General features: G+C 34.1%; 1 protein-coding gene across 1 annotated transcript; it reads left to right on the top strand.

Annotated features, from left to right (window-relative positions):
- The first annotated feature begins 1,420 nt into the window (after window positions 1–1,420).
- LOC123524314 (polyadenylate-binding protein-interacting protein 1-like) lies at window positions 1,421–22,771 on the top strand. Its single transcript, XM_053538978.1, has 10 exons — window positions 1,421–1,654; window positions 6,340–6,440; window positions 7,754–7,996; window positions 10,426–10,538; window positions 11,558–11,660; window positions 12,205–12,333; window positions 12,788–12,888; window positions 15,402–15,525; window positions 15,834–16,120; window positions 16,468–22,771. Exons 1-10 carry the CDS (start codon window positions 1,543–1,545, stop codon window positions 16,562–16,564), a joined length of 1,410 nt encoding a protein of 469 aa, XP_053394953.1. The 5' UTR covers window positions 1,421–1,542; the 3' UTR covers window positions 16,565–22,771.
- The last annotated feature ends 328 nt before the right edge of the window (window positions 22,772–23,099 follow it).

Below are 23,099 nucleotides of genomic sequence, written 5' to 3' on the forward strand. Positions count from 1 at the left end.
CTTCAGTGGGAGAAGCACACTCAAGCAACAGCAGCCAAGACATCACGAACACTGCTTTCTCCGCCCCAACCGGGGTAGATTTAGCAAAGCGTCAGCGACACCACCCACAAATCAAAGGGGGACCTCAATGGAATATGTGCAGCTTCCTGGATCCTTACAAAGCGAAGATGTCAACCGTTTTACAAAATCCGCGCGTGCTGCCAGATCGGTGTAAAAACTACACTAAAAAGGACTCCGGGTGCGTAAGCAATGGTTAAGGGACTCGGTGGGGAAACCCCTTCAAGAGCGCCGTAGAATCTTACGATTTATCATGCTCTTTTGATTCCAAAAATTAGTGGACATTCCAAGGGCACAGGGGTTTTCAGAGGCGCGACAGCAGAAACCAGGGGTTTTCCCGGGGGCTATTCTCCATACCGAACGTCCCTTTTATAAGCAGCCTTCTTTCCCAGGACGTACAGGTGGAACTGCTTGCCCAAACGGCCGGACATCCAGACTCGAGGCCTTCAGGTGCTCTCCATGCCTCGGTAGCACTCCCCCCTGTACTCGGGGAGACAGTCGTGGTACCATAGTTTTAACTGTATATAGTCAATTTTTTAAATGTAACCTTTTGGGTGTACTGTCTTTTTCCCCAACCCATCCCTGGACAAAGTACATTCCGTTTTGGAGTCCTGTCCCGTACACGGAAAAAAGCTAAAAAAGAAAAACTGGATAAAAAACCAAAATGAACTTATTAATTGAACATTTTATTTTAACTTTGACTTTTCTTATATTTCCCAAATATTTGTAATTATTGGCACTGGTAAGTTATGGGGATCACTTGGAAATTAAACAAATTTGTTATTACTTTTTGAACATGGATTAATACTTTTTTTTTTCATTTTTCTTTCCTAAATTTGCGAGCAAAACCCTGTTTAGATACGATTCTGTTAAAATTCGGGAACCGAGCTTTTGGATTCCATATCATAGCGTACGATTTTGAACTCCTTTTTTTTTTTACTCATACATCGTTCAGAGTCGGGTAGAAACCAAAATTTTGAAACCGTAGCGGTGGCAACTGTAACTAAAGAAATTGAAGTTTTTTAAAATTTGCGTACTGACTTGTTATGTTTTATAACCTCTATCCCGAGAAAATCCCGCGGCCTAGTAATGCATCCCTTTTGGGTGCGTAGGAGGTTAAACCAAAAAAGTCAAAAATAGCCACATTTTTTTTAGCTCTTCGGGTTTTAACGCCCTGGGGGGTCAAATTTGAAGAGAAAAAATGGGTAACAAAACGTGAAAGTTTAATTTTTTCCCTCGGATTCCCATGGCAGTTTTATCAAATATGCAAAAAACAAAAGACAAAATGACTGTAATGCTAAGTAGAAACAATTTTCACGTTTGTAAAGGCGACGACAACGATATTACCTTTTCGATATATTAGTCCAAATTTTTAATGGCCGACAAGTGAGAAGTTCTCAGTAGATTATTTCTTTGTGATTTTTCGACTTACCATCACTCTGTTAAGTGTGACATACAAAGAACTTCACACTTCCATTGTGTAAGATGTCCTCTGATTCGACAGCGGGGTCATCAGGTGGGAGTTCACCCGAGAAAAGCAGAAAGTTGCGACGTCCTCATCCCTCCACACAAGAAAGATTGAGAAACGGAGAATTTGGTAAATTTCAGTGCTGCTCACTATTTTTAGAAAATGATACGTTGGATATCAAATATTTTATCACCATCAAAGCAGCCTGATAAGCATGACAAAGAGACATTCTTGCATGGTTTGTATACATGTTTTTAAAATCTAGACCTCGACTGTAGCCTGTTTGCACCTATAATTTTTCACGGTACTAAGGGAATAAATGAATAAAGGAAAGAAAAACAATATTATGTTGCTATTATTTCCTATTAACTTCGTAAATCATTTCTTTTCCACTATTATTTCAAGAATAAAATCATTTTTCTAGTCCTTGTTTACTTTTAAACCCATCATGTTTCCGGTACATGTGACTTTCACTTTTGCCAAGGGAGTTAATTCTAATTTCGCGGTACGGCATCCGACTTGATATAGTACTTCCTATGAAAGTGTAAAATGTATAGGACCCCTGAATTTTCAAAATAAATTTTGTGAGAAAGACATGTATTAAAGATTATTACAATGTAAAAGTGGAAGGGTAATTCCATCAAATATATGTACAACACAAAATTCATTACCGATTTTACTTAGTCAAATGATTGACGAGGGCATTTAAAGATAATTGACCTACGTTTACAAAAATAGGGTGCAAAACGTAATCAGCTTTCAAAGTAGGTCAAATTTGTTTACTGTAGAGAGCGCTGCACATTGTTGTTCTCGCTAAAAAATCAAATACCGCGAGACCAGATGTAACGCGAAAATAGCAGCAAGTGGTATAACTGAAGATCTTCCACTCTATTCTTACAGTTTGTTGATTGGCAGTGGCTAGGAGTCCAGTAACGGCCCTCTAGACTTAGAGTAACAAACCTCTAGACCTGGAGTCTAGAGGTCGGGTTGCCAGACCCCTGGACAAGCTGTGTAGGGCTGTCTAGATGTCCGGTAATCAATATGAATACTTGAGAGGCAGGGCCGGCAAAATCAGTTGTCTCGAGTCGTACATTTGCTGTTCCGGACAACCGAATTTTTGCATTTTGCTTGTCCATGGACAAGTGAAAATTGAGCATCTGCTTCCTAAAATTCGGAAATTCCAATTCAGACACTCAAAGCAATATTCAAGTCACCCGATTTTTCTTTTGATCCACACTCGCTAACTGCTTACATAAACATACACTGAATACTCACCATTATAATTTAATCTCCGTCTACTGCAGGTACTTGCCAGATTTTCCCAAGAAATGTAAAAGAGAATCAAATTAACAGTTACATGAGTCATGAGATGCAATTGTACTCAGCAATCAGCGACGCTGTTATGTCTAAGTATCTAACTTAGTTTAATTATCGACACGTGTAAACTAATTTTTGATAAAACTTATTATTATGATGATATCCATGGTGAATTAGCGACTTGTTTTAAAAATATTCAACTACATAAATACGACGGGTGGCAGAAGTATTTCGTCGATCAACTGATATGAAAATTGAACACATATCTTTATTTTACACAATTTACTTTTCATAATTTTCTATTAGAGTGAGATGATGTTTTTGTAATGCCAGACTGATGACTTGGTGTTAATAAGAAATAAATCCCTTTCCTTACATTGGTATAGCGCAAAATATTACAAAATTGTCAGTACGACGTTTTGAAAACAACTAACTTTATTGAAACAATAGTCCTCGAGTTGGAAATGACATAACTAAGAAAATGAATGAATAGTATTGACCATTTTTTGAACCAAGGACCGAGTGAGTCTGAGACACCACCATAACACTATTACTGACTGTGTATGAATCTTTTACACACAGCAGTGATTATCTTGTTAAACTTAAAGCTGATTTAATCACTGTCTGACTTTTTATAGCATAAGGCTTTATAGGCTGTGGCTGTCTAATAATACAAGTAAGTAGAAAATTAGTACATTGTTTTGTTTTATCAGACAAATACCAAAACTAAAAGTTTATAAATACAAAATGTAAGGACAAGTAAACTAGCAGTATGGACAAGTAAATTTTCTAAGTTACTTGTCCATGGACAAGTAACATTTTCTGAGATTTTGCCGACCCTGAGAGGGAAGTGCTGGAAATAGCAAAAACAAGCAGACCTGTGCCGTGGTCAGTTACTTTAGAATGTAATCAATTAAATTACAGTTACATTGTGAAATGTCCAATTAAATTACAATTTCCATTACATGAAATTTAGCAATGTAATTAATTAAATTACAATTACATTGCAAATTGTTATTTATTATATACATTCAGTTACAATAACATATACATGTGGTGCTTCTTACATGAACACTATAGCAAAATTCTTTACTTTGTACTACATATACGATAATTCACCTGTAAACTGATTTCAATTATTTCAAAATTGAATTTGAGCTCATAGTAAAATCTGTGTTTTCGGGAGAACATCACTCAGTCTTTAATATTATTGCAAAAGGAGATAAAAATCCTAATTAATAGTTAATACATTGTCAAGCAGAATTTCATTAGAGAAGATGCATGTAAAGTCAGGTATTTCTCTGAGGTCTGAATTTCTCTGACGTTTACAGGACCATGGTTCAACTTCTGCAATATGTTTCAAATTTGACTAGTATAGTTCAGTATTTAATCAGTTACATTTTAAACATATATTTAAAGTTTTTATCCTTGACACTAAATGTTATCTAAAGGACCACATTGGACCCACCCGCTTAGCTCAGTAGGTAAGAGTGTTGGTGTACGGATCATGGGGTCATGAGTGTTTACTAGTTCCGACACATGTTGTTGAAATGTCACATGGGTGAGGCATCCAGAGGGAAACTGAAAAACAGCCATTTAAACATTTATTTGCTTTCTTAATTAAAATTCTAATGAGTCAGTCTGCTTTCAAGTATATAATATATACTGTCCGTTTGTCTGTATGCCTGTGCATAATACAAATGTTTCTAAAAAAAAAAAAATATTTCCCCAGAAATAAATTTTGAACTGTTCCAAATAAGTATTTAACATACTTGCAAATTTTGACTGTTTGTTTTAACTGTATACACATGATGGCAAAGGTGATTATATTCATTTAAACAGAAAACTCCCTTAAAATTGATGTATGAAACTGGTCTATAGATACAAAGCATATGCAATGAAAAGGTTGTTAATAATGACAAGGAAGTTAATATTTTATGATGGTAGTTTAGATACTAAAACATTCAAGGAAACAGACTTCAATAAAAGCTGGCAGGGAAGAAGATTATAGATCTAAGTGATGAAGTAACTCTAACAGTAGAAACTTTTATGGTCTAAGATTTGTATTTCAATGTACTCAAGGAAACATGACATTCTTTGTTACATGTATCCTATATTTCTATTCGATGTAACTATATATAAGGTTTTCTATATATATATATATAAATTGTGTTAATTTTCCTTCTTTGATGGCATTCTAGCCAAGGTTTGTTTCATACTACATTATTCGTGATATAAACTTTTCTTTGAGTTTTGAAGACTGAAAGGCTTTGCAAACCTTGCCTCCAGAGCATAAATATAAAAGGGTCCTAATATGGATGGCTGTATGCGAGAAGGAGGCCAAAAAAATATGGTGGTATTGGTGAGTGAAAAGTATGGTTGAGTCAAAGAAAAGATTGGGAATTTCATGTTCTCAACTAAGTCGCAACCCTGATAAGTTTAGGGGCAACTGATGGCTATGTCCATGTAAAAATTTTGGTGTGTATTATTTTCAAAGTTGTGGAGTTATTTTGATTGAATGCAATATATCAATGTTTGATTGCTGTGATAAACAACAGTACTTAATAATATGTAAATTGTAGAATCGAAATTGCAGAATACTGGGCTTTCCTTGAAAAATAGACAATTTTTGTTTATATGCAGTCTGTTTACAGTGAAGATTAAGCAGCCTCTGTTCTAGGTGTACAGTAATTATGTGGACCTACTTTGGTGTCCCAAGTAGTATATTTTCCCTAAAAATTGATGTTTATTAAGCACAGTGGTGAAATAATTTTGTTTGTTGATACAAAGGACTTATCAAACTGACTTATAATTTTAAAATGATTAATCACAATGTAACAAAAATAACAATGCTTTTGACATAGTGTTATGTTGTTTGTCATATAGATGGGCCCGAAAGTTTCAGGCTGGGTCCCTAAACTTTGGAACTTACAATGTATGACCCCAGCTGCTGAATCATTAGAATGTTAATCTATATCCATGTATTGGCTGTCCAGATTCAAGAGTTACCTAAGCAGTACCTTTGGTGTGCTCACAAAAGAAAAAAATGATATGAGGTCATTAATGTTGCGGATAAAACAGTGCAACCTACTTTAAAATGTACATGTGCTTGGCATATCATATATTGAAAAGCAGGATCAACAGGCAATGTTGACTAAAGAGTTGATGGCTCGTGCAAAACCTAATTTGAGTACTAGTATTGTACTATCTAAATACAAAATGGGTAAAAACTCGAACAGTATCCTTTACTTATTTTGTCACTTGAAGTTTGCATGTACTGCATCTTCATGTAAAATTTACCATAATTTCAAAAGGTGAGTTTTTTCAATTTTCTATGTTTGAAAGTAAAAATATGATAAAAAAGGAGAAAAAAGGTCAAGAGGTCAACACTGACCTTAATATAGCCAGCTGCGTCAATATTGTATCGGTTGTCCAAAAAGAGTTACAATATGAGCTGAACTATATAGAGTTGATAGAATAATGATTTTATTTTTCAGATCCAAATCAAAACACAGCTCCAGTCATGAAGTCCAAACTATCAGCAGATGCTCCAGAATTTGTTCCAAAATTTGCTTATATTCAACCAGACCAACAACAGGTACTTGTCCATCCAGTATATAAACGTATAAGTCTACATGTCCAAAGTATTTTGACACATGTATAGAGAATAAATAAGTACATAAAAGATGGTGGAAATGAGCAGCTTTAGATGTAAGGTCGATCCTGTAGCATTTGTTTACATGTAAAAGTTCCTTCACATGGTTTTGTAACTGTTTCGATTGGTTGTACATTGACTAGATAGTGATACGTCATTATAACCTCAGATACAAATTATATGGAGTCGGTATTGGAGTCAAGCATATCTGTTGGTCAGCATGTCCAGCCATTTTGTCTGCCCTGTGTCTTTTTAACTGCAGAGAGGTTTTTCCTAAGACTAGTTCAACCTTATCAAGCCAGTTTGCAGGGTGCACTGTACAGCTGACTCTGTGCAAGGTCGTTTAGAGGTCATATGTCAGATGGCTTAACTTTGTCTCCATGCCATATTATCTAAACCATTCGGATGATTTTCATAAAACTAACTTCAGTGGTTTACCTCTCAAATACTGCATGCAGAGCACTAACCCTAGGTCACAAGGTCCAAGTCAGTGTCACACTTGAAAGTTAAATGTCAGATGGCTTAACTTTGTATCCCCTCCGCTTTTTAACTGTGTGGGAGATTTCCATAATCAATTGTTGTACTCACCAAGATCACAGACAGACCACCAAACCCAGACCACAAGGTTCAAGGTCAGGTTTTTACATGGAAGTTCAAACGTCAAATAACTTTGTGCCTGCTTTATATCTTCTTAACCACTGGGAAACTTTTCATAAAACTAGCATCAAATATATACCAAATTGAGACGACTACAGAGCATTCAGTCCAGGTCAAAGGACAAGGTCACAGTTGCAGGTCAAATGGCTTAACTTTGTGTCTGCTTCATACAAAAAAAAATGTATTGTCTAAACTGCTGGAAAGGTTTTCATAAAACTGTCAGTAGTTGTTTACCCTATCAAGCCAACGTGCAGAGCACATGACCCAGGTCACCAAGTTCAAGGACAAGTGTAGGGAGTGGACAGTTACTTTCGGAGAACTAGTTAGTACTCGTACAGAATCCAGGAGTACCGTTCAGGTTAACTACCCACTGTTACAAAACTGAAATACTGTTGAAAAATGGCACTAAACCCAAAACAAACAACCATACAAAGTTTAGAAGAAAAGAATAATATTGTTAGATGCTACAAGATGTGATAAATACATCATAAAATATTGACAGTTTTCAACCTTGTGTTACATGTAAGGTAGCAAAATTGTCAAAAAATTTAAAACTTAGCAACATTTAAAAATCTATGAATTAAATTTATGAATTTCAGGATGCACTGTACCAAGACTTTCAGAGATTGGTCAGTATACGTCCTTCACACCTCAGTGCTGTGACCACCACAGGGCCATCTGGGAACGATTCCATTGCAGATATTTTCAAAGATGCTGTTTTTAGTTTGACATCAAATCCAGCACCCATGGAAGAATACATGAAGCGGATTACAGATCAGCTGAATCAAGGCGTCTCTGATCCAACAGTAATACAAGACATTATAGAAACATTATTGGAACAGGTAATGCCTTAAACTGTGTATTAATATGATTTGTTTTTTGGATAATCATATTTATTATATACCTATATAAATTCTGTAAAAAATCAGCTTGTATTTCACAATTACATATGAACAGACAGACAAAAATTCTGTATTGTACCGTTTAAATTCCGTATTGTACCTTCTGTATTGTATGCTGCTGGACTGTTTTCATTAATATGCATGATTCGACACATTTCTATAAATAACGCACATAAAAACTTCACTAAATTCCATTTAATATCGATAAACATTGAAGATTTTGTTCAAGTAAAAAACAAGAATCAAAATGATAAAGGTATATAATAAAAGGGTCATTATAACAGTAGCCAGATCTGGGACTTTGTATTCGGCTCTCGTGGATTTTGCAAGGTCAGATCACACTCGGCGCTTGCGTGCCTCGTGAGATCCGATCTGGCAAAATCCACTCGAGCCGAATACTGCATCCCAGATCAAGCTACTGTTATAATAACCCTATTTTATTATCTATTCTCAGACAACCCTGTTTGTTTCTATATTTAACAATGAAGACTGAAACTGATGTTTACATGCAATAAAATCAATGGTGCCCTGCAGATGAATGCAACACAAAACAAAAAAAACAGGCATATTTTTTGTGGATGTCATGAAAGCTGTTGACAGTAATCCTTTGTACCGTGTTGGAATCAAGCAATTTATCCCAGACAGTGATTTGTCTTTGAGATTCATAATAGGGCAGCACCCTTACTACAATTCCTTTACATCTGAATTCTAAACACTGATTTTATTCAGCTTAGGTTATATCCTTAGGACGGCCAGCACATATTTATGCAATCTCGCCAGGCACATGTATGTTTTTGACAACACAGAAAATGACGTCACACGACCTTCAGCTATTTCCGGAAGTGAATAAAATGAAAGTAGAAATGCTGAACTAGGAAACGAAAGCCGCATTTTGATTCGTAGATAGTCAGGGGTCTAAATGTATACGCCTGGACTTCTTTTTTTTTTTTTGCTATTGGGGAGCCAATTTTCAGCACTTTATTACGAATTGAAGTTACCTGGGCTTTAGTACAGCATGTCAGCTTTTAATCTATGAAACAATATTTGAGCTCTGGATAAACAGAGATCCCACAGGGGTTCCTAACGGACCAAGGGTACATTGATAATTTTGGAACTTCATAAAACCGCTCAGATGTAAGATATAACCATATTTGAGAGCTGCAGACCTAGACATTTCAGAAATATTTTCAAAATAAGTTTCATGTAATAAATGTTGTTTCTACAGAAGCGTGAAAGAGCCATCAGACGCTAATACATTTTAGTACGTTAAGGCTGCGGAAAGGATATACTGAACAGCAAAAGAAACTATCCAGATGTATAACTGGGGTAATTTGTAATAAAAATTGAAATTTATAAATTTGTCTTATCCTCATACCACATTACACTTGAAGAACTTCACGTGGTAGATTTAAAAAATTGATCAACCGTGAAGTCAGTAGTCCTACAATAGCCATTTTGCAAATTTTGAAATTCAAGCGCATGTGTAATTAATTATTTTATTTGTGAAACTTTATTGTCATTTGAAAAATTGATGAATGACTCGCTTGAAACAGCATTAAGTTAAAAAAATACTGTTGATTGTGTGGCACGACTGAATCAAATTTAACGCATGTGCACAATTGGAATTTACAATGCAACAGACACGAAGAAGAGATAGCCAAAATTTTGTGCAAAACGGCTATGGGATGTGGGACTACTGACTTCACGGTTGATCGATTTTTTAACATTTAAGCATGAAGTTCTTCAAGTGCAATGTGGTATGTGAGAACAAGTCAAATTTATAAATTTTTAGTTATTTATTGAAAAATACCCAAGTTATAAATCTGGATAGTTTCTTTTGCTGTTCATTTTATTATTTCTTAAATAAGGTTATTAGTTTAACTATCTAAAGAATATGGAGAACTATCATGCTCACCCATCCATCGGCATCTGCTCACCAATGTTAGATGAGTTGGTGTCTCAGTAACTGTTTGTTGAAATCATCAAAATGGATTGAAACTTCATTGTGATCATCTGACATGCAGAGCACAAGTTGTATAACTATTTTACATTTTTACAAACTTTTTAAGTTCAACCATTTTCAACATTCAAATATTTGGTTAAAGTTTTGTACATGTATGCAAGTTTGTTATCTTGATACCGTCTACTGGGAATGGATTGTCTAAACTTTTCAACATGTGTGTTACATCTTTTAAAATCCATAAACAGTTGATTCCAGTAAGCAGTGTTTCATAGTATGTTTATTGGTATTAAGAGAGATCATCCTAATTTTAGATAATTGAGGGAGCTACTATTTTGTTTTGAGCTTTTTTCTCAGTGTATGCAATAAATTATAATACCTGTAATTTGCATCATTTTTATTTTTTCAGAGTATTTCAGAGCCAAATTTTCGATTCACTGGAGCCAAAATCTGCAAGCTATTATCACACCAATTAAAAAGTCATCCTGTATTTAATAATTTTAGAAGTACATTTCTAAACAGGTTAGCACAACTATATTTTTGTTTACATAATTACATTTTCATTGTTTGTCACTTTCAAACCCATAAATTTGACTAAAATTATCAGGATGTAATTAAGAAATAATAAGTTCCCAAACGTGGTTTACCGTAAATTCTAACTTGACATAATAGTATCAACAGTGTTAGAAAAAATGGTAACTACTTTTTGCGACCATGCTACGCGCCTGGATCAGATGACGTCATTGCACGAGAGTGGTTTATTGCAGAATAACCCGAAAAGATTTTGCTCTACATGTTTGTAGGTTATTTGCTGGTCGTGTTAGAATGTCTGTTTTAAGTTAACTTTTATCAGTATACATTTTGCATGCTTACTCACTGTTGGCTTAATCTTAGGTAACATTTATGTTGATACAAGTATGGTTTGAACCCTTAGCATCTGTGTCTGACTTCCTACTTCTTACTCAAAAACAGTCAATGATTTTAGTGGGAAGATGCTTAGGCTTAGTAGCGGCTATGTGACAATTGCAAGTAAGATTTAGATAGAAGGGATCTATGTGGAAAGAGACACAATCATTGGTTTGTTTATATGTTGTGTGAAGCTTTGATTCACAGGGCGCCGTCTTTTCAGTATGGCTCTCTGTTTGTTGAAGACTTGAACCTTTCAGAAATGTCCAGTGCCTACTGCCTAGACCAGGATTTGAACTCTGTATCTCTGGATTGACAGCCAAGTGTGTTACAACAAGGCCTTTGTGCCATCAACTGCCCGCTTTAACCCTTACCTTGCTAAATTTCTAGAATGAACTTGTCCATTCTTCAATTTGGACAGTACCATTAACTGTTAAAAGGGGTTCTTACCAAAATGTTACTGACTCAGTGGCGAACAGTGCAGACCATGATCTTGGTCTGCACTGGTCGCAAAGGCAGAATCACTTGCCGCAAACGAGCTAAAGGTTAATAACCGATTTTTTTTTAATATCTATGATGAAATGTCATTTTACTTTATGATAATTAGATTGACACATATCCTTCTTTTAATGCAGAATTAAAGCCGAGTTTGACAAAAGGGAAGAATTGTTGAACAGTAATGTCGAACGGTTATGTGGACTTTCAATGTTTTTTGGTGAACTCTTTTTAGTATTAGAGGTAAGTCATACAATGATACATTAAAAAAGTAGTGTTTTAATTGTAGCATTGGTGAAAATAGAATTTAACTGCAGTCACAATCTTGTGCTAATGCACATGTGCAAAATACTATGTTTTGGCAAAGGTAGTATCAGTTAAAAGCTCTTGGTCTTCCACAGACATGCAGTAAATACAAGTTATTTGTTTTAAGTGTAAAATGAAAATATGTTTCATTGAGTGAACATCAGAATGATGTAAAAAATCAGAGTTCTGCAACATTGTGTGAATGAAAATCTCACTGTTTGAAACAGTGACCGTTATCATGAATGAACTTTTGTTTTAAACATTGCACACATTTTTACATATTTTCTCTCACTGCTCTTATGATTCAATTGCCATGTATGAATTATGCCCAGAATACATACAGAATCTTTTTATTTGTTGTTTTGATATAAGTTTGCAGGTCTGCAGCCTGCCTAATGGTCAGGCAATAAATAACATGATAAGACTCAATGAAATTTTGCATATGATATAAAATAATCTGCTTATGTTATTATTTATTTAGGTGGAACAGAAAGATACTGGTGTTATGATAAAGATTGGTATATTACGGAATGCCATAAGTGATTTATTGAGGACATTATTATCACAGCCCGATGATGTAACTGTAAAATGTGCTACACAACTACTCAAGGTAATAAACATATTTTATTCTGACTCCACCCCACATCCCTTTTTAGCAAACACCTTCAGTTGAAATGTATATGCTGTGAAGCTGTAATAGATCATACATTATAGTAGATTGAGCATAACATTAATAAAGACGTGTGCAAAAATATTAATTGTCAAAAATTGTGTTCAGGATCCTCCTCGAATTGTAAAAAGTTTATTTCATTTTGAATTTATAGATGTAAGCATTTTAGAGTTGCTCTTTATATATTAAAGTCAGCATTTACTTTAACTGTGAAGTCACACAATTAAATCGGCATAAAATTTTGTGTTTTTTCCCCCAAAACGGCTGTTTCATTGGACATTGACTTTTAGGATTTAAAATTTTGAAGAAAGAAATGTGTTTAGGAATTTTAACGGTATTTTCAAATTAATGATTGCATTTTTAATGAGTTGATTTTTTAACTATCTTTTTGCAGCTGACTGGTACAGCATTAATGGAAACAACAGATCTGACTGGAAATTTCGATGATATCTTTAATAAGATTAAATCACTAGAAAAACATCCTCAGTTAAATAAGTAAGTTTTTCTCTCAGATGTTCTAGGTATGTTGAAGTTCCACTGTTATGATAGGTTATGTTTTTTTCATTGACATCAGTTGAAATATAGAGGTGGTGAATCTTATAACCCTGTCCTTCAGTTTATATGAATTTGATACAACATTGTTTACTACCAATACCAGTGACCTAGATTTGTCAGTTTTTCCTTAATGTATATGGAGAGCTATCCTACTCACCCCAGCGTTGGCATCCTTCTGCGTCCACAACTTGGGTAAAGTTTTGATGCACTTTCTCCGTAATAACGTGATGGATTTGCTTCAGACTTAAAATAGTTATTCCCCATTATCACCCACATCATTTGGCACAAGGGCCATAACTCTTGCACCAATATTTCATAAATTATCAACGCTTTTACTTAGTTTTTCGTGTTAAAGTTTTGGTGCACTTTCACTCTATCTTAGTTATTATAAAATGGATTTTATTCAAACTAAAAATCGTTGTTCCACATCATCACCCACATCATATGACATAAAGGTCCATAACTCTGGCACCGATTTTTCTTATAACTAGTGTTATTTCTAAAGCGATGCAGCGGGGCACCCCGCCCTGCCCTTTTTAACTGCCGCCACGCTGCCCTTAAAATGCGCCATTCTGCCTTTGATCTTCTGCTAAATCCCGCCCTTTATCCTGTAGACTATTTTTTGATCAGCAAAGTAAGTCACGGCGAGTGCACACAGTCGATGAGAATCAGTGAAGTGTTAAAATTAATCGATAAAGAGCACTGATCCTTTGTACTGTCAAAATGGCGCCAGTTAATGAATTGTGCGTAAGCGGCCAGCTGATTACTGAGCACGTGAAAAGCGCCCTTTCAAGCCTTAAGTTAGACCATTGTTTAATATAATAATAAGTGTACATAAATGCAGTCTGATCCTACAGTAATTTCAACTGGAAAATGCACAAATTTGATGAATTTCAAAAGCAAAAATAAGTTTAGAATGTCCATTCTTGATTCTAATTACCCCTAATGTCGTATGCAATTTTTCCATAATTCCTTCAATCAGCGTATTTTTTATGATAAGTAACATCAAAATTTAAGGAACTAGCTATGGTTTACCCCAATGCATCAAGTAAACCAAATAAAAAGCACTTTCAGACAACATTCCGAAAGTGTACCAGTATCGGGACAGTTCATTTTGGATATATTATTTACAGAGTTTTATAGCACTTTTCTGTTAATGAATTTTTTAGGAAGATGTCATTTACCACTTTACTCTATGATATTAGTGTGCAATAATCATAAATGTTATGAATACATAACTATAAACATCTGGAAACGTGACTACGGTAACATTCCTGTTAAAAACAGCACCCTGCTCCTTTTTGGCAGCCCCCTGCCCCATTTTGACAGCACCCTGCCCTTTTTGAGCTCTAGGAATATCACTTTTATAACAATTGTTCAACATCATCACCCACAACATACGACTCAAGGGTCATAACTCTGGCACAAATATTTCATGAATTATGCCCCCTTTTTACCTAAAATTTCAGGTTAAAGTTTTGATGCACTGTCTTTCTATAGATCTGTTATTACCAAACTGATTTCATTCAAACTTAAAATAGTTGTAGCGCATCATCACCCACATCATATGACACAAGGATCATAACTCTGGCACCAATATTTAATGAATTATGCTCCCTGTTTACTTAACAGTTCAGGTAAATGTTGGTGCACTTTCGCTTTATCTTTGTTATTACTTAATGAATTTGATTTTAACTTAAAATAGTTCTTCCACATCCTCGTCCTCATCATATGACACAAAGTCCATAATTCTGGCACATATATTTAGTGACTTTGCCCCAGAAATTTCCATGAATATGTCTTTTAAACTTATTAAATGTTTTGATACACTTCTCTATCTCTGTCTAATTACTTTATACATTTGATACAGACTCAATCTATTGTCCTACCCAAAGCTGCTTGTAATAATGTAACAAAAGAGGAACATTTTCTTACTTTCCTCAAAATCCGTAATATACCACACAATTTTCCCTATTTTATCAGAATCGGTGGCAGCCTGCTCGCTTAGCTCAGTTGGTAGAGCGTTGGTCTACGGATCGCGGGGTTGTGAGTTCAATCCTCGGGTGGGGCGTATGTTCTCTGTGACTATTTGATAAACGACATTGTGTCTGAAATCATTAGTCCTCCACCACTGATTCATGTGGGGAAGTTGGCAGTTACTTGCAGAGAGCAGGTTTGTACTGGTACAGAATCCAGGAACACTGGTTAGGTTAACTGCCTGCCATTACATGACTGAAATACTGTTGAAAAACGGCCTTTAACCCAAAACAACTTTCCTCAAAATCTGAAAAAATCCCAGATTTGTTCTGTAAGTTTTATGGAGAGGCATAGACAAACTAGTACTTGTCTTATTGAAATTACTTTGTTTTCAACTGTAATGAATACAAAAGTTCCCAAATTTTGATTATAATGATAGTATGTTTGAAATGATAGTATGTTTGTTTAACTTACAGGACTAGTCATTGTTTGATAAACTCAGTACTGAGTCGACTGGAGTATAACTTTGGTGTTGGACAGCAACCATCACCACAGAAACCAGTACAGGCATATCCAGGGCAACAATCTACTAGTTTCAATGTAAGTATTTGTATACATATTGCCTTTTGCATGGCCATTTGGTCAGTTGCAAATAAAAAAGGTAAATAATATTCAAAGTTCTAAAAGGATTCCTTTGAAACTTCATACCAGTGATCAACATGAAGTGTAAGAGTTGCACTGTATTTTTTTAGGGTCACCAAAGTATTTCAGTTTAGTATTGGTTTTGTTCTGTGTACTTTCAGAACATGCTCTTGAAAATTGGTAGTAATTCCTGCACACTAAACAGATACCAAAATTAGATTTTGTACAAGAGCTAACCCATATCCTCTCAGGTTATTCACTTTCAGAATGAACCAATATTTTACAACACAGAGGGTCAGCCAATCACGAGAGAGGAAGCAGGGTACAGTGATATTGAAGGACTTAACAGTGAAGAGCAGGAGGCTTTCCTTCAGTGGGAGGCGGAGAATTATGCTAATCAGCAGTGGGTGGATCAAGGCGGAGACGGATATGTAAATGAAGGGCAGTGGTCTGATCAAGGAACAAATGGTTATGTACAACAACCATGGTCAACAGGAATGTCAGATTATACACAGTGGTCTACAGATCAAGATCAGGGATTTGGTTTTAATGAGTAAGTTTATACCTTAACAGTTGTTCCAGATAATCAATGAAATCTTAAACCCAGAAAAAAAAACAAAGCCAACTGAATACACTATTGTTGGAAAACAAAAACATTATTTTAAGAGTACAAAAGTCATTTCCTGTTGTTTGTAAAAATTGCCCCAAGACTATTGAGACCAGTCTAAGAATGCAATGTTGCCATTGGCCAGTTTCAAGAATGAGCTCATAATCATCCAATCAGATGCTGTTAGTTTTCAGACTGGTCTGCAAATTAGTTTTTGTAATTTTTTGGCCCAAAGTTACTTTTTGGTGATGATGCTTAGTTCTCTAACAAAAGCACTGTTTTCCTTCTTACAGATCAGAGTATTACGGGGACTACAGCAGCGATATGGACGATGAAATGGCGGCAGCTTACGAAATGTTTTTGAAAGAATCGGGACAAAGTAGACATTGATAGCATCTGTTTTCTTTGTACATTCAGTAGTTATTTATGTGTGCTTGTTGCAGGTTTGCCAAGACACATTTACTGTGATATGACTAAATATTTTGATTTTAAGTAATTTGTAAACTTTTTGGATTCTTTTCTCGGTATGCATCATTTTCGTTGGAACAAAAATTATTCCTTCAAAAATTCATATTGTTTAATTTTTTTTTCGCATATTAGAATCATTTTATGTCTAATTTGCAATTTATAACTTTGTTTAAATAATTTTTCTCACGTGTTTTGGCTATATTTTGGATTAACATTGTCAGAACGAAAAAATAAATCTGCCTTTAAGGGTATAAGTACATCACAGTGAATGTTACTTGGCAATTATTAAAATAAAAGTGCTAACAAGGCTGTATTTGTGCTAATATGTGATATATGTAAATAAAATACTTTGTAAATAATTGTAAATGATCACCATATCCTGCAGTAATCCAACTGTTTAGTATTGACAAGCACCATTCCTTTATTTCACCTGTATATAAGATTTCAAACAAAGTTCTCAGATAACTATCGCAGGAGGATAGCTCTTTGAAGTGTTTAACACGCCTGTCATATAAACAGTTCCGTTACTGCAGGGTATAAGGTATTTTTTAATATGTAGATAAATAAATAGCATGATAGGTCATGTTTTGTATGACATATCTTATCGCAAATTGCAAGAAATGTAAGCAATATTTGTCATGTTTTGTATGACAGATCATGTTGCAAATTGCAAGAAATATAAGCAGTATGGATCATGTTTTGTATGACAGATCATGTCGCAAATTGCAAGAAATGTAAGCAATATTTGTCATGTTTTGTATGACAGATCATGTTGCAAATTGCAAGAAATGTAAGCAGTATGGATCATGTTTTGTATGACATATCATATCGCAAATTGCAAGAAATGTAAGCAATATTTGTCATGTTTTGTATGACAGATCATGTTGCAAATTGCAAGAAATGTAAGCAGTATGGATCATGTTTTGTATGACAGATCATGTCGCAAGTTGCAAGAAATGTAAGCAAATTGGTGATGTTTTGTAGGACAGATCATGTTGCAAATTGCAAGAAATGTAAGAAATAAGGGTCATGTTTTGTAGGACAGATCATGTTGCAAATTGCAACAAAATGTAATACATCATTTTGTATATCAAATTACCATTTCTGTAATGGTAGACCATTTGACACAAGGTGGCAGTTGCCATATTCAGTATTTGGGTATCCATTTTAACCAGGTTTTCATAGAAAACCAGTTATTAGGTTGGGGTATGTTGTCGTGCAGGCAGGCGGGTGTCAAACTTGTTTTCCATACAATAACTTTAGTTTGGAACAAGCTATAGAACCAAACTTGGCCTGTAGATAGATGATAAGGAGACAAAGCTTAGGTTTAGTTTGGACTTACTTTCTGCCACCAAATTTTGTGTACAGCAAGCTTATCTGAAAAATTAGCTTTGAATGATAGTTGGGGTCACTGTTACTAAAAATAGAATAATGGTTTCCACTCGATATCTTTAGTTTTGGTACACTTATTATCAATATACTAAGTGTATAGATAGCTTTTATCAATCACAAAAAGTTGGGAATGTTTTTGAGGTCACTCAGATCAGGGTCAAGGTCAGTGTAGCTAAAAATAGAAAAATGGGGTCATATTTGAAATAAGAAAGAGATTTTTGTGCTTTGGAATGAAAGGGTTTTGGTTCAAATCTCACAGAGATCAAAAAAAAAATTTCTTTTTTCATTTTTTTTTTTTTGACAAGGTCATTTTAATGCCATTGGGTAACTAAAAATAGAAAAATATGGTCATAGTTATAATAAAAAATATATGTGTAATAGAATATGACCAATTTTTTAATGAACCTCTTGGCATGATGCAATTGAAAAACAGGTTTTCGTGGAATTTCCAGGTTTCTTGTTTATGTTTTAAATATCAGATTTATTTTTTACAAAAGGGAGTCTTGATGGTTGAAAGGTAAAATTTGATAGCTTTACTTGCCCATCACCACTGTGTATTTTAGCATTCATTGTAATCGTATATTCTTTGATGTTAGGGAGTCTTTCAGAGGAAGGCCAAGTCAGGATGACTTAGAATGCGACCTATCAAAACAAAAGGAAGAATGTTATAAAGGAGAAAGGAATGCAGTTTTTTTCCAGTTTTGTTTCAGCTGGTTCCAGGCACAATATTTCACATTTATCAAATTAATATTCTGGAAACTGGCATCTGCCACCTTGTGAAAGAGGATTGAAAATGCATTGAAATGAAATGTCATTGAGAAAATTTCAAATCATTTTTAAATATTGATGTATGTATGTATGTTGTCTGTCTTTGCAAAAAAAGTACTATCGAAGGTTCTGTATCAGTTTATACAAACATTATGCATTGTATTACACAGTATAAAGTTTTTAAAACAGGACAAGAGAAACATAAAATTACAGATATGTGGACATGTGTGTAAAATTAATGTAAAGTTCACAGACAAAAATGAAAATACACTTATAATGGTTGAAAGTGGAAACCTAGGGAATGACAAAGGCACATATTTATCTGGACGTCTTTGACTACTCGGTACTTTATTTCATGAAATTGGACCGTACCAATTCCAGTCTCTTAAAATTGTCTTCATTAATATAATAATCTCTTGAATTCTGGCATTTCCATTTAGTGTATTTCAGTCCTTTGTCCTTTGTCTTCCTCATTATACACAGTGCAATAAAATATTTCACAGAAAAAGAAACATTCAGTTCATTCATAGTGCCTTTGAAAAAAATCATTTTATCATTTTGCTGAAATGGAGAAGGATGCATAGTAATAGTTTCCAATTTTTCAGAATCTCAGAAAATAAGTGAAATTCGTAAGTCAGGGAAAGTGAAGAATGTTATAGGTATTCAGGTTAATGTTTTCATAGTTGTAAAACTATAGCAGGCCTTTTTTTCCATCAATTTGGGAATGCCAACAACACCGGTTGAATTGGGAAAATGTCATTTAATTTGGAAAAATTGAAATTAACCATAATTTTTATATAGATACTTCTTAGATATTTGTGAAGCGGTATTTCAATGTTGGTTCTTTACTTAACCTTTAGCCTGCTGGCGGCAATTGGTTTTGCCTTTGCGACCAGTGCAGGCCAAGATCAGCCTGCACATCCGTGCAGTCTGATCATGGTCTGCACTGTTCGCTATTCAGTCAGTAAATTTTCAGTGATCACCCCTTGGAATAATAAATGGTATTGCCCAAATTGAATGATGGACCAGTCCATTCTAGAAATTTAGCAGGCTAAGGGTTAATCAAAATACACATGAAAGCTTACAAAGCAGCCAAACAATTTTAAAACAGCAACAAACCTTAATCATTTTGGAATTTTTTGTTCCGAATTGGGGAAAAACACTTCACTGCTTTGAGAATGCCGTCTTTTATTGGAGGTAGCTTTATAGGGAAAAAACCTGTATGGTATCTGGAAATAACAGAATTATAAACAATAGGTTCATGATTAACCCTTGTTATGTAAGAGGTAGATTTTAAAAGTATTTTACTGTGCCTGTTTGTAAATAATAGTGTCTTTTGTGTTTTGCAAAACTTTTCACAGTCACTAAGCATTTCTTTTGTAATATTCTGGCTTAGATTTTCCAGTTTTTGCTCAAGTTTTGCTATGTAATGTTTGGCTAGTTTGTAGTGGGTCAGTGAAATATTCTGTACCTCAGCCACTATAGTGTAACTCTTCTATAATGATGGTTGATTCAATATTACTGGGACTCTTTTTCCAGTGATCAGTAATGAATTTCTCACAATGAGCATTTGTATAAATTGAATAGTTCCATTATAAAAGCTGTCTACAGCTAGCATATGTGTTTGACATTTGCCTTTTGTAGTCATCATATGCTTTGTGAGAACAAGTCAAAAACAAATTTATTGCATACAAATTTTAGATGCAAATATTTTTAAAGGGACATGCCTCGAGATGAACATTATTTTTTTATTATCTCTTTTTAAACAGATAGCAGTTGATATTAGATATCCAAAATGATAAACCAGTATTGTTTAAGTAGATATTTAGTGAGTATCGTGTAAAATACAGCTGAATTCCTTCTATTTTGCATCAGATTTCAATAACGTGACTAACGCTTTTGAAAGACTGCTTCATATTTTATTGATTAACCTTTTACACTGCTACATTTCTAAAATGTACTGGTCCATCATTCAATTTTGGCAGTACCATTTATTACTGGCAGGGATGTTCACGGAAAATTGAATGACCATGATCAGCCTGCACGGACTAACTTGCAGGCTTATCTTGGTCTGCGCTGGTCGCAATGTCAGAATCATTTGCCACCATCAGGCTAAAGGTTAAAAGGGTGTTTTTATAGATAAAAAGCTCCTAAAATGGACAGAATTACTTTAATTTTTCTCTGTATTGCAAGTACTAAATTAACGCATTTTTCTAAATTTAAAAAAAAAATGACATAAATCTGGAGGCCTGCTGCTTTAATACATAAAACATTAAACCATTGATAATTCTTTGGAAACTAATTGCTGTGAATTTTGTGGTTGTCTGAATCTGCAAAATTAAGATAACTACAAAATTATATTTCAGTTGTTTTAATTTTAATTTACCTGCGAAATAACTATTTTCAGAATTTTAAAAGAATAAATTGTTTGGTTTTTGAGCTGAAATAAAGTCTTTGCATAAAAATTTAAATACATATTTCCATGACATTTTTTTCTTTCTTGAAACGTGGATGCTTAGGTATATTTCATGGTGATTGTTCTAAAATAGTACAATATTATTGCAATGATTTTGAGAGCTTTACCAACCTCCCTTCCAAAAAAAAACCAGATGGATAGCATAATTTTTAATAAGGTGAAATTATGCATATGAATTATAGATTAATTTTACAGTTGTACAAATCATATAATGTATATTTATTATACTGCCCATTTTCATTCCAAACTAATTGGTGTTTTAATAGCAAACTATTTTTTTTTAAATACAGTTAAGCAGCCAGTCAAGGAAGCAACTTAAAGCAAGTGGCTGCTTAAGAAAGGTTAAAATTATAACAAAGTCAATTTGACCGGCTGCTTAAGGCAATCGGCTGCTTTAAACAGGTGCCCGTTAAGGCAGGTTCAGCTATATGTATATATATTATATATTTTTGCTGTATTTTTGGTCATTATGTTTAGAAAAGAATTATAAAGAAGTCTTTGTCCGTATTTCTGTCCATGTTAGAAAAGATATAGGCCTAAGTTTTCCAGTTTTTGAAAGTGGCTTAAATCTTGAGCTTCTCAAAATTTAATGCTGAAATTGGTGAAAAAGAGATTAATTTAAATAAGTATTTAGAAACAGTTTCAGTAAAACATAGACTTTATCAGATTATGATTAAACAAAAAGTCCCTCAATATACAGCATCTATATGAGAAGTAAATTCAGGAATCATTATTCATGGACTTTGAACTAATTATTCATGGACTTTGAACTAAACTTGTTCATATCATATCTTTTTGATTGATTGATTTATTTCAGTATATAATATACTTGGTATGGTACAACACAAATTAAAACAAATTTCAAATATTACATATACAATGACTAGGAATTAAAACATATTCAAAGACAACTAAGAATCATTACTAAACATAAAATACCAATAACTGCAGAAAAAAATATGTACCAGGAAATGTATTCATATACCCAGGAATGGCCAGGATGACACAAAAATGGGGAATGTGAAACCCCTCATTTCCATTGTGGTCCTGGTCTTGCCAATTATTAAAACTATTTTCATTTTATGTGATGATGAATAAAAACAGAGTTCTTCCATGACAACGGAATAAACTGCCATATGCCATACATAATTTAGCTTTTCCTAGTATGAAAGACTGCAGTCATTTTCCAAGCATAATCGAAATAACAATAGTATTTCAGTTTTCAAAAAAGTCTTTGTTAGGTTATATACCGTAACAGAAACTTAAACAAGGCAAGTTCTGGACTAAAGGTCATATAGTTGGACCACAGAACCATTTTCATGATTTAGACAAAACAAGAGTTTTTAAAAAATCTTGTTTCGGTAAAAATATACCAGTAGATCAAATTCCAGACTTGTGACTAAAGCCTTGTGTAGCTAGTCAGTTGTATCTGGATTGGTCTGACAGCTTTTCTAATAGTTTAATTGGATATATAGTTGATACTACGTCGTATAGAGAATAAAGAAATGTACTAGTTGTAAATATACTCAGGAAAGCCAAGCGGTATTATAATAGCCATTTTGTATGTTAAAGGGACACGCCTCAAAACAAACATCAAAATTTTCAAATCTGATAGCAATTGATACATAATATTATATATGAATCACAGGCCCCATCTAACGGTATCTTTATTGTATAGCATATATGTAGTAAGAACTATATATATGCTATACAATAAAGATACCGTTAGATGGGGCCTGTGATATGAATTGGAAATGATAAAGCAGTATTGTTGAATTAGATATTTTAATGTGTTTGATACCAAGTCTAGCCAGATTCCTT

Source organism: Mercenaria mercenaria, chromosome 3, assembly GCF_021730395.1.
Source record: "Mercenaria mercenaria strain notata chromosome 3, MADL_Memer_1, whole genome shotgun sequence".
In the NCBI taxonomy this organism is placed as follows: domain Eukaryota; kingdom Metazoa; phylum Mollusca; class Bivalvia; order Venerida; family Veneridae; genus Mercenaria; species Mercenaria mercenaria.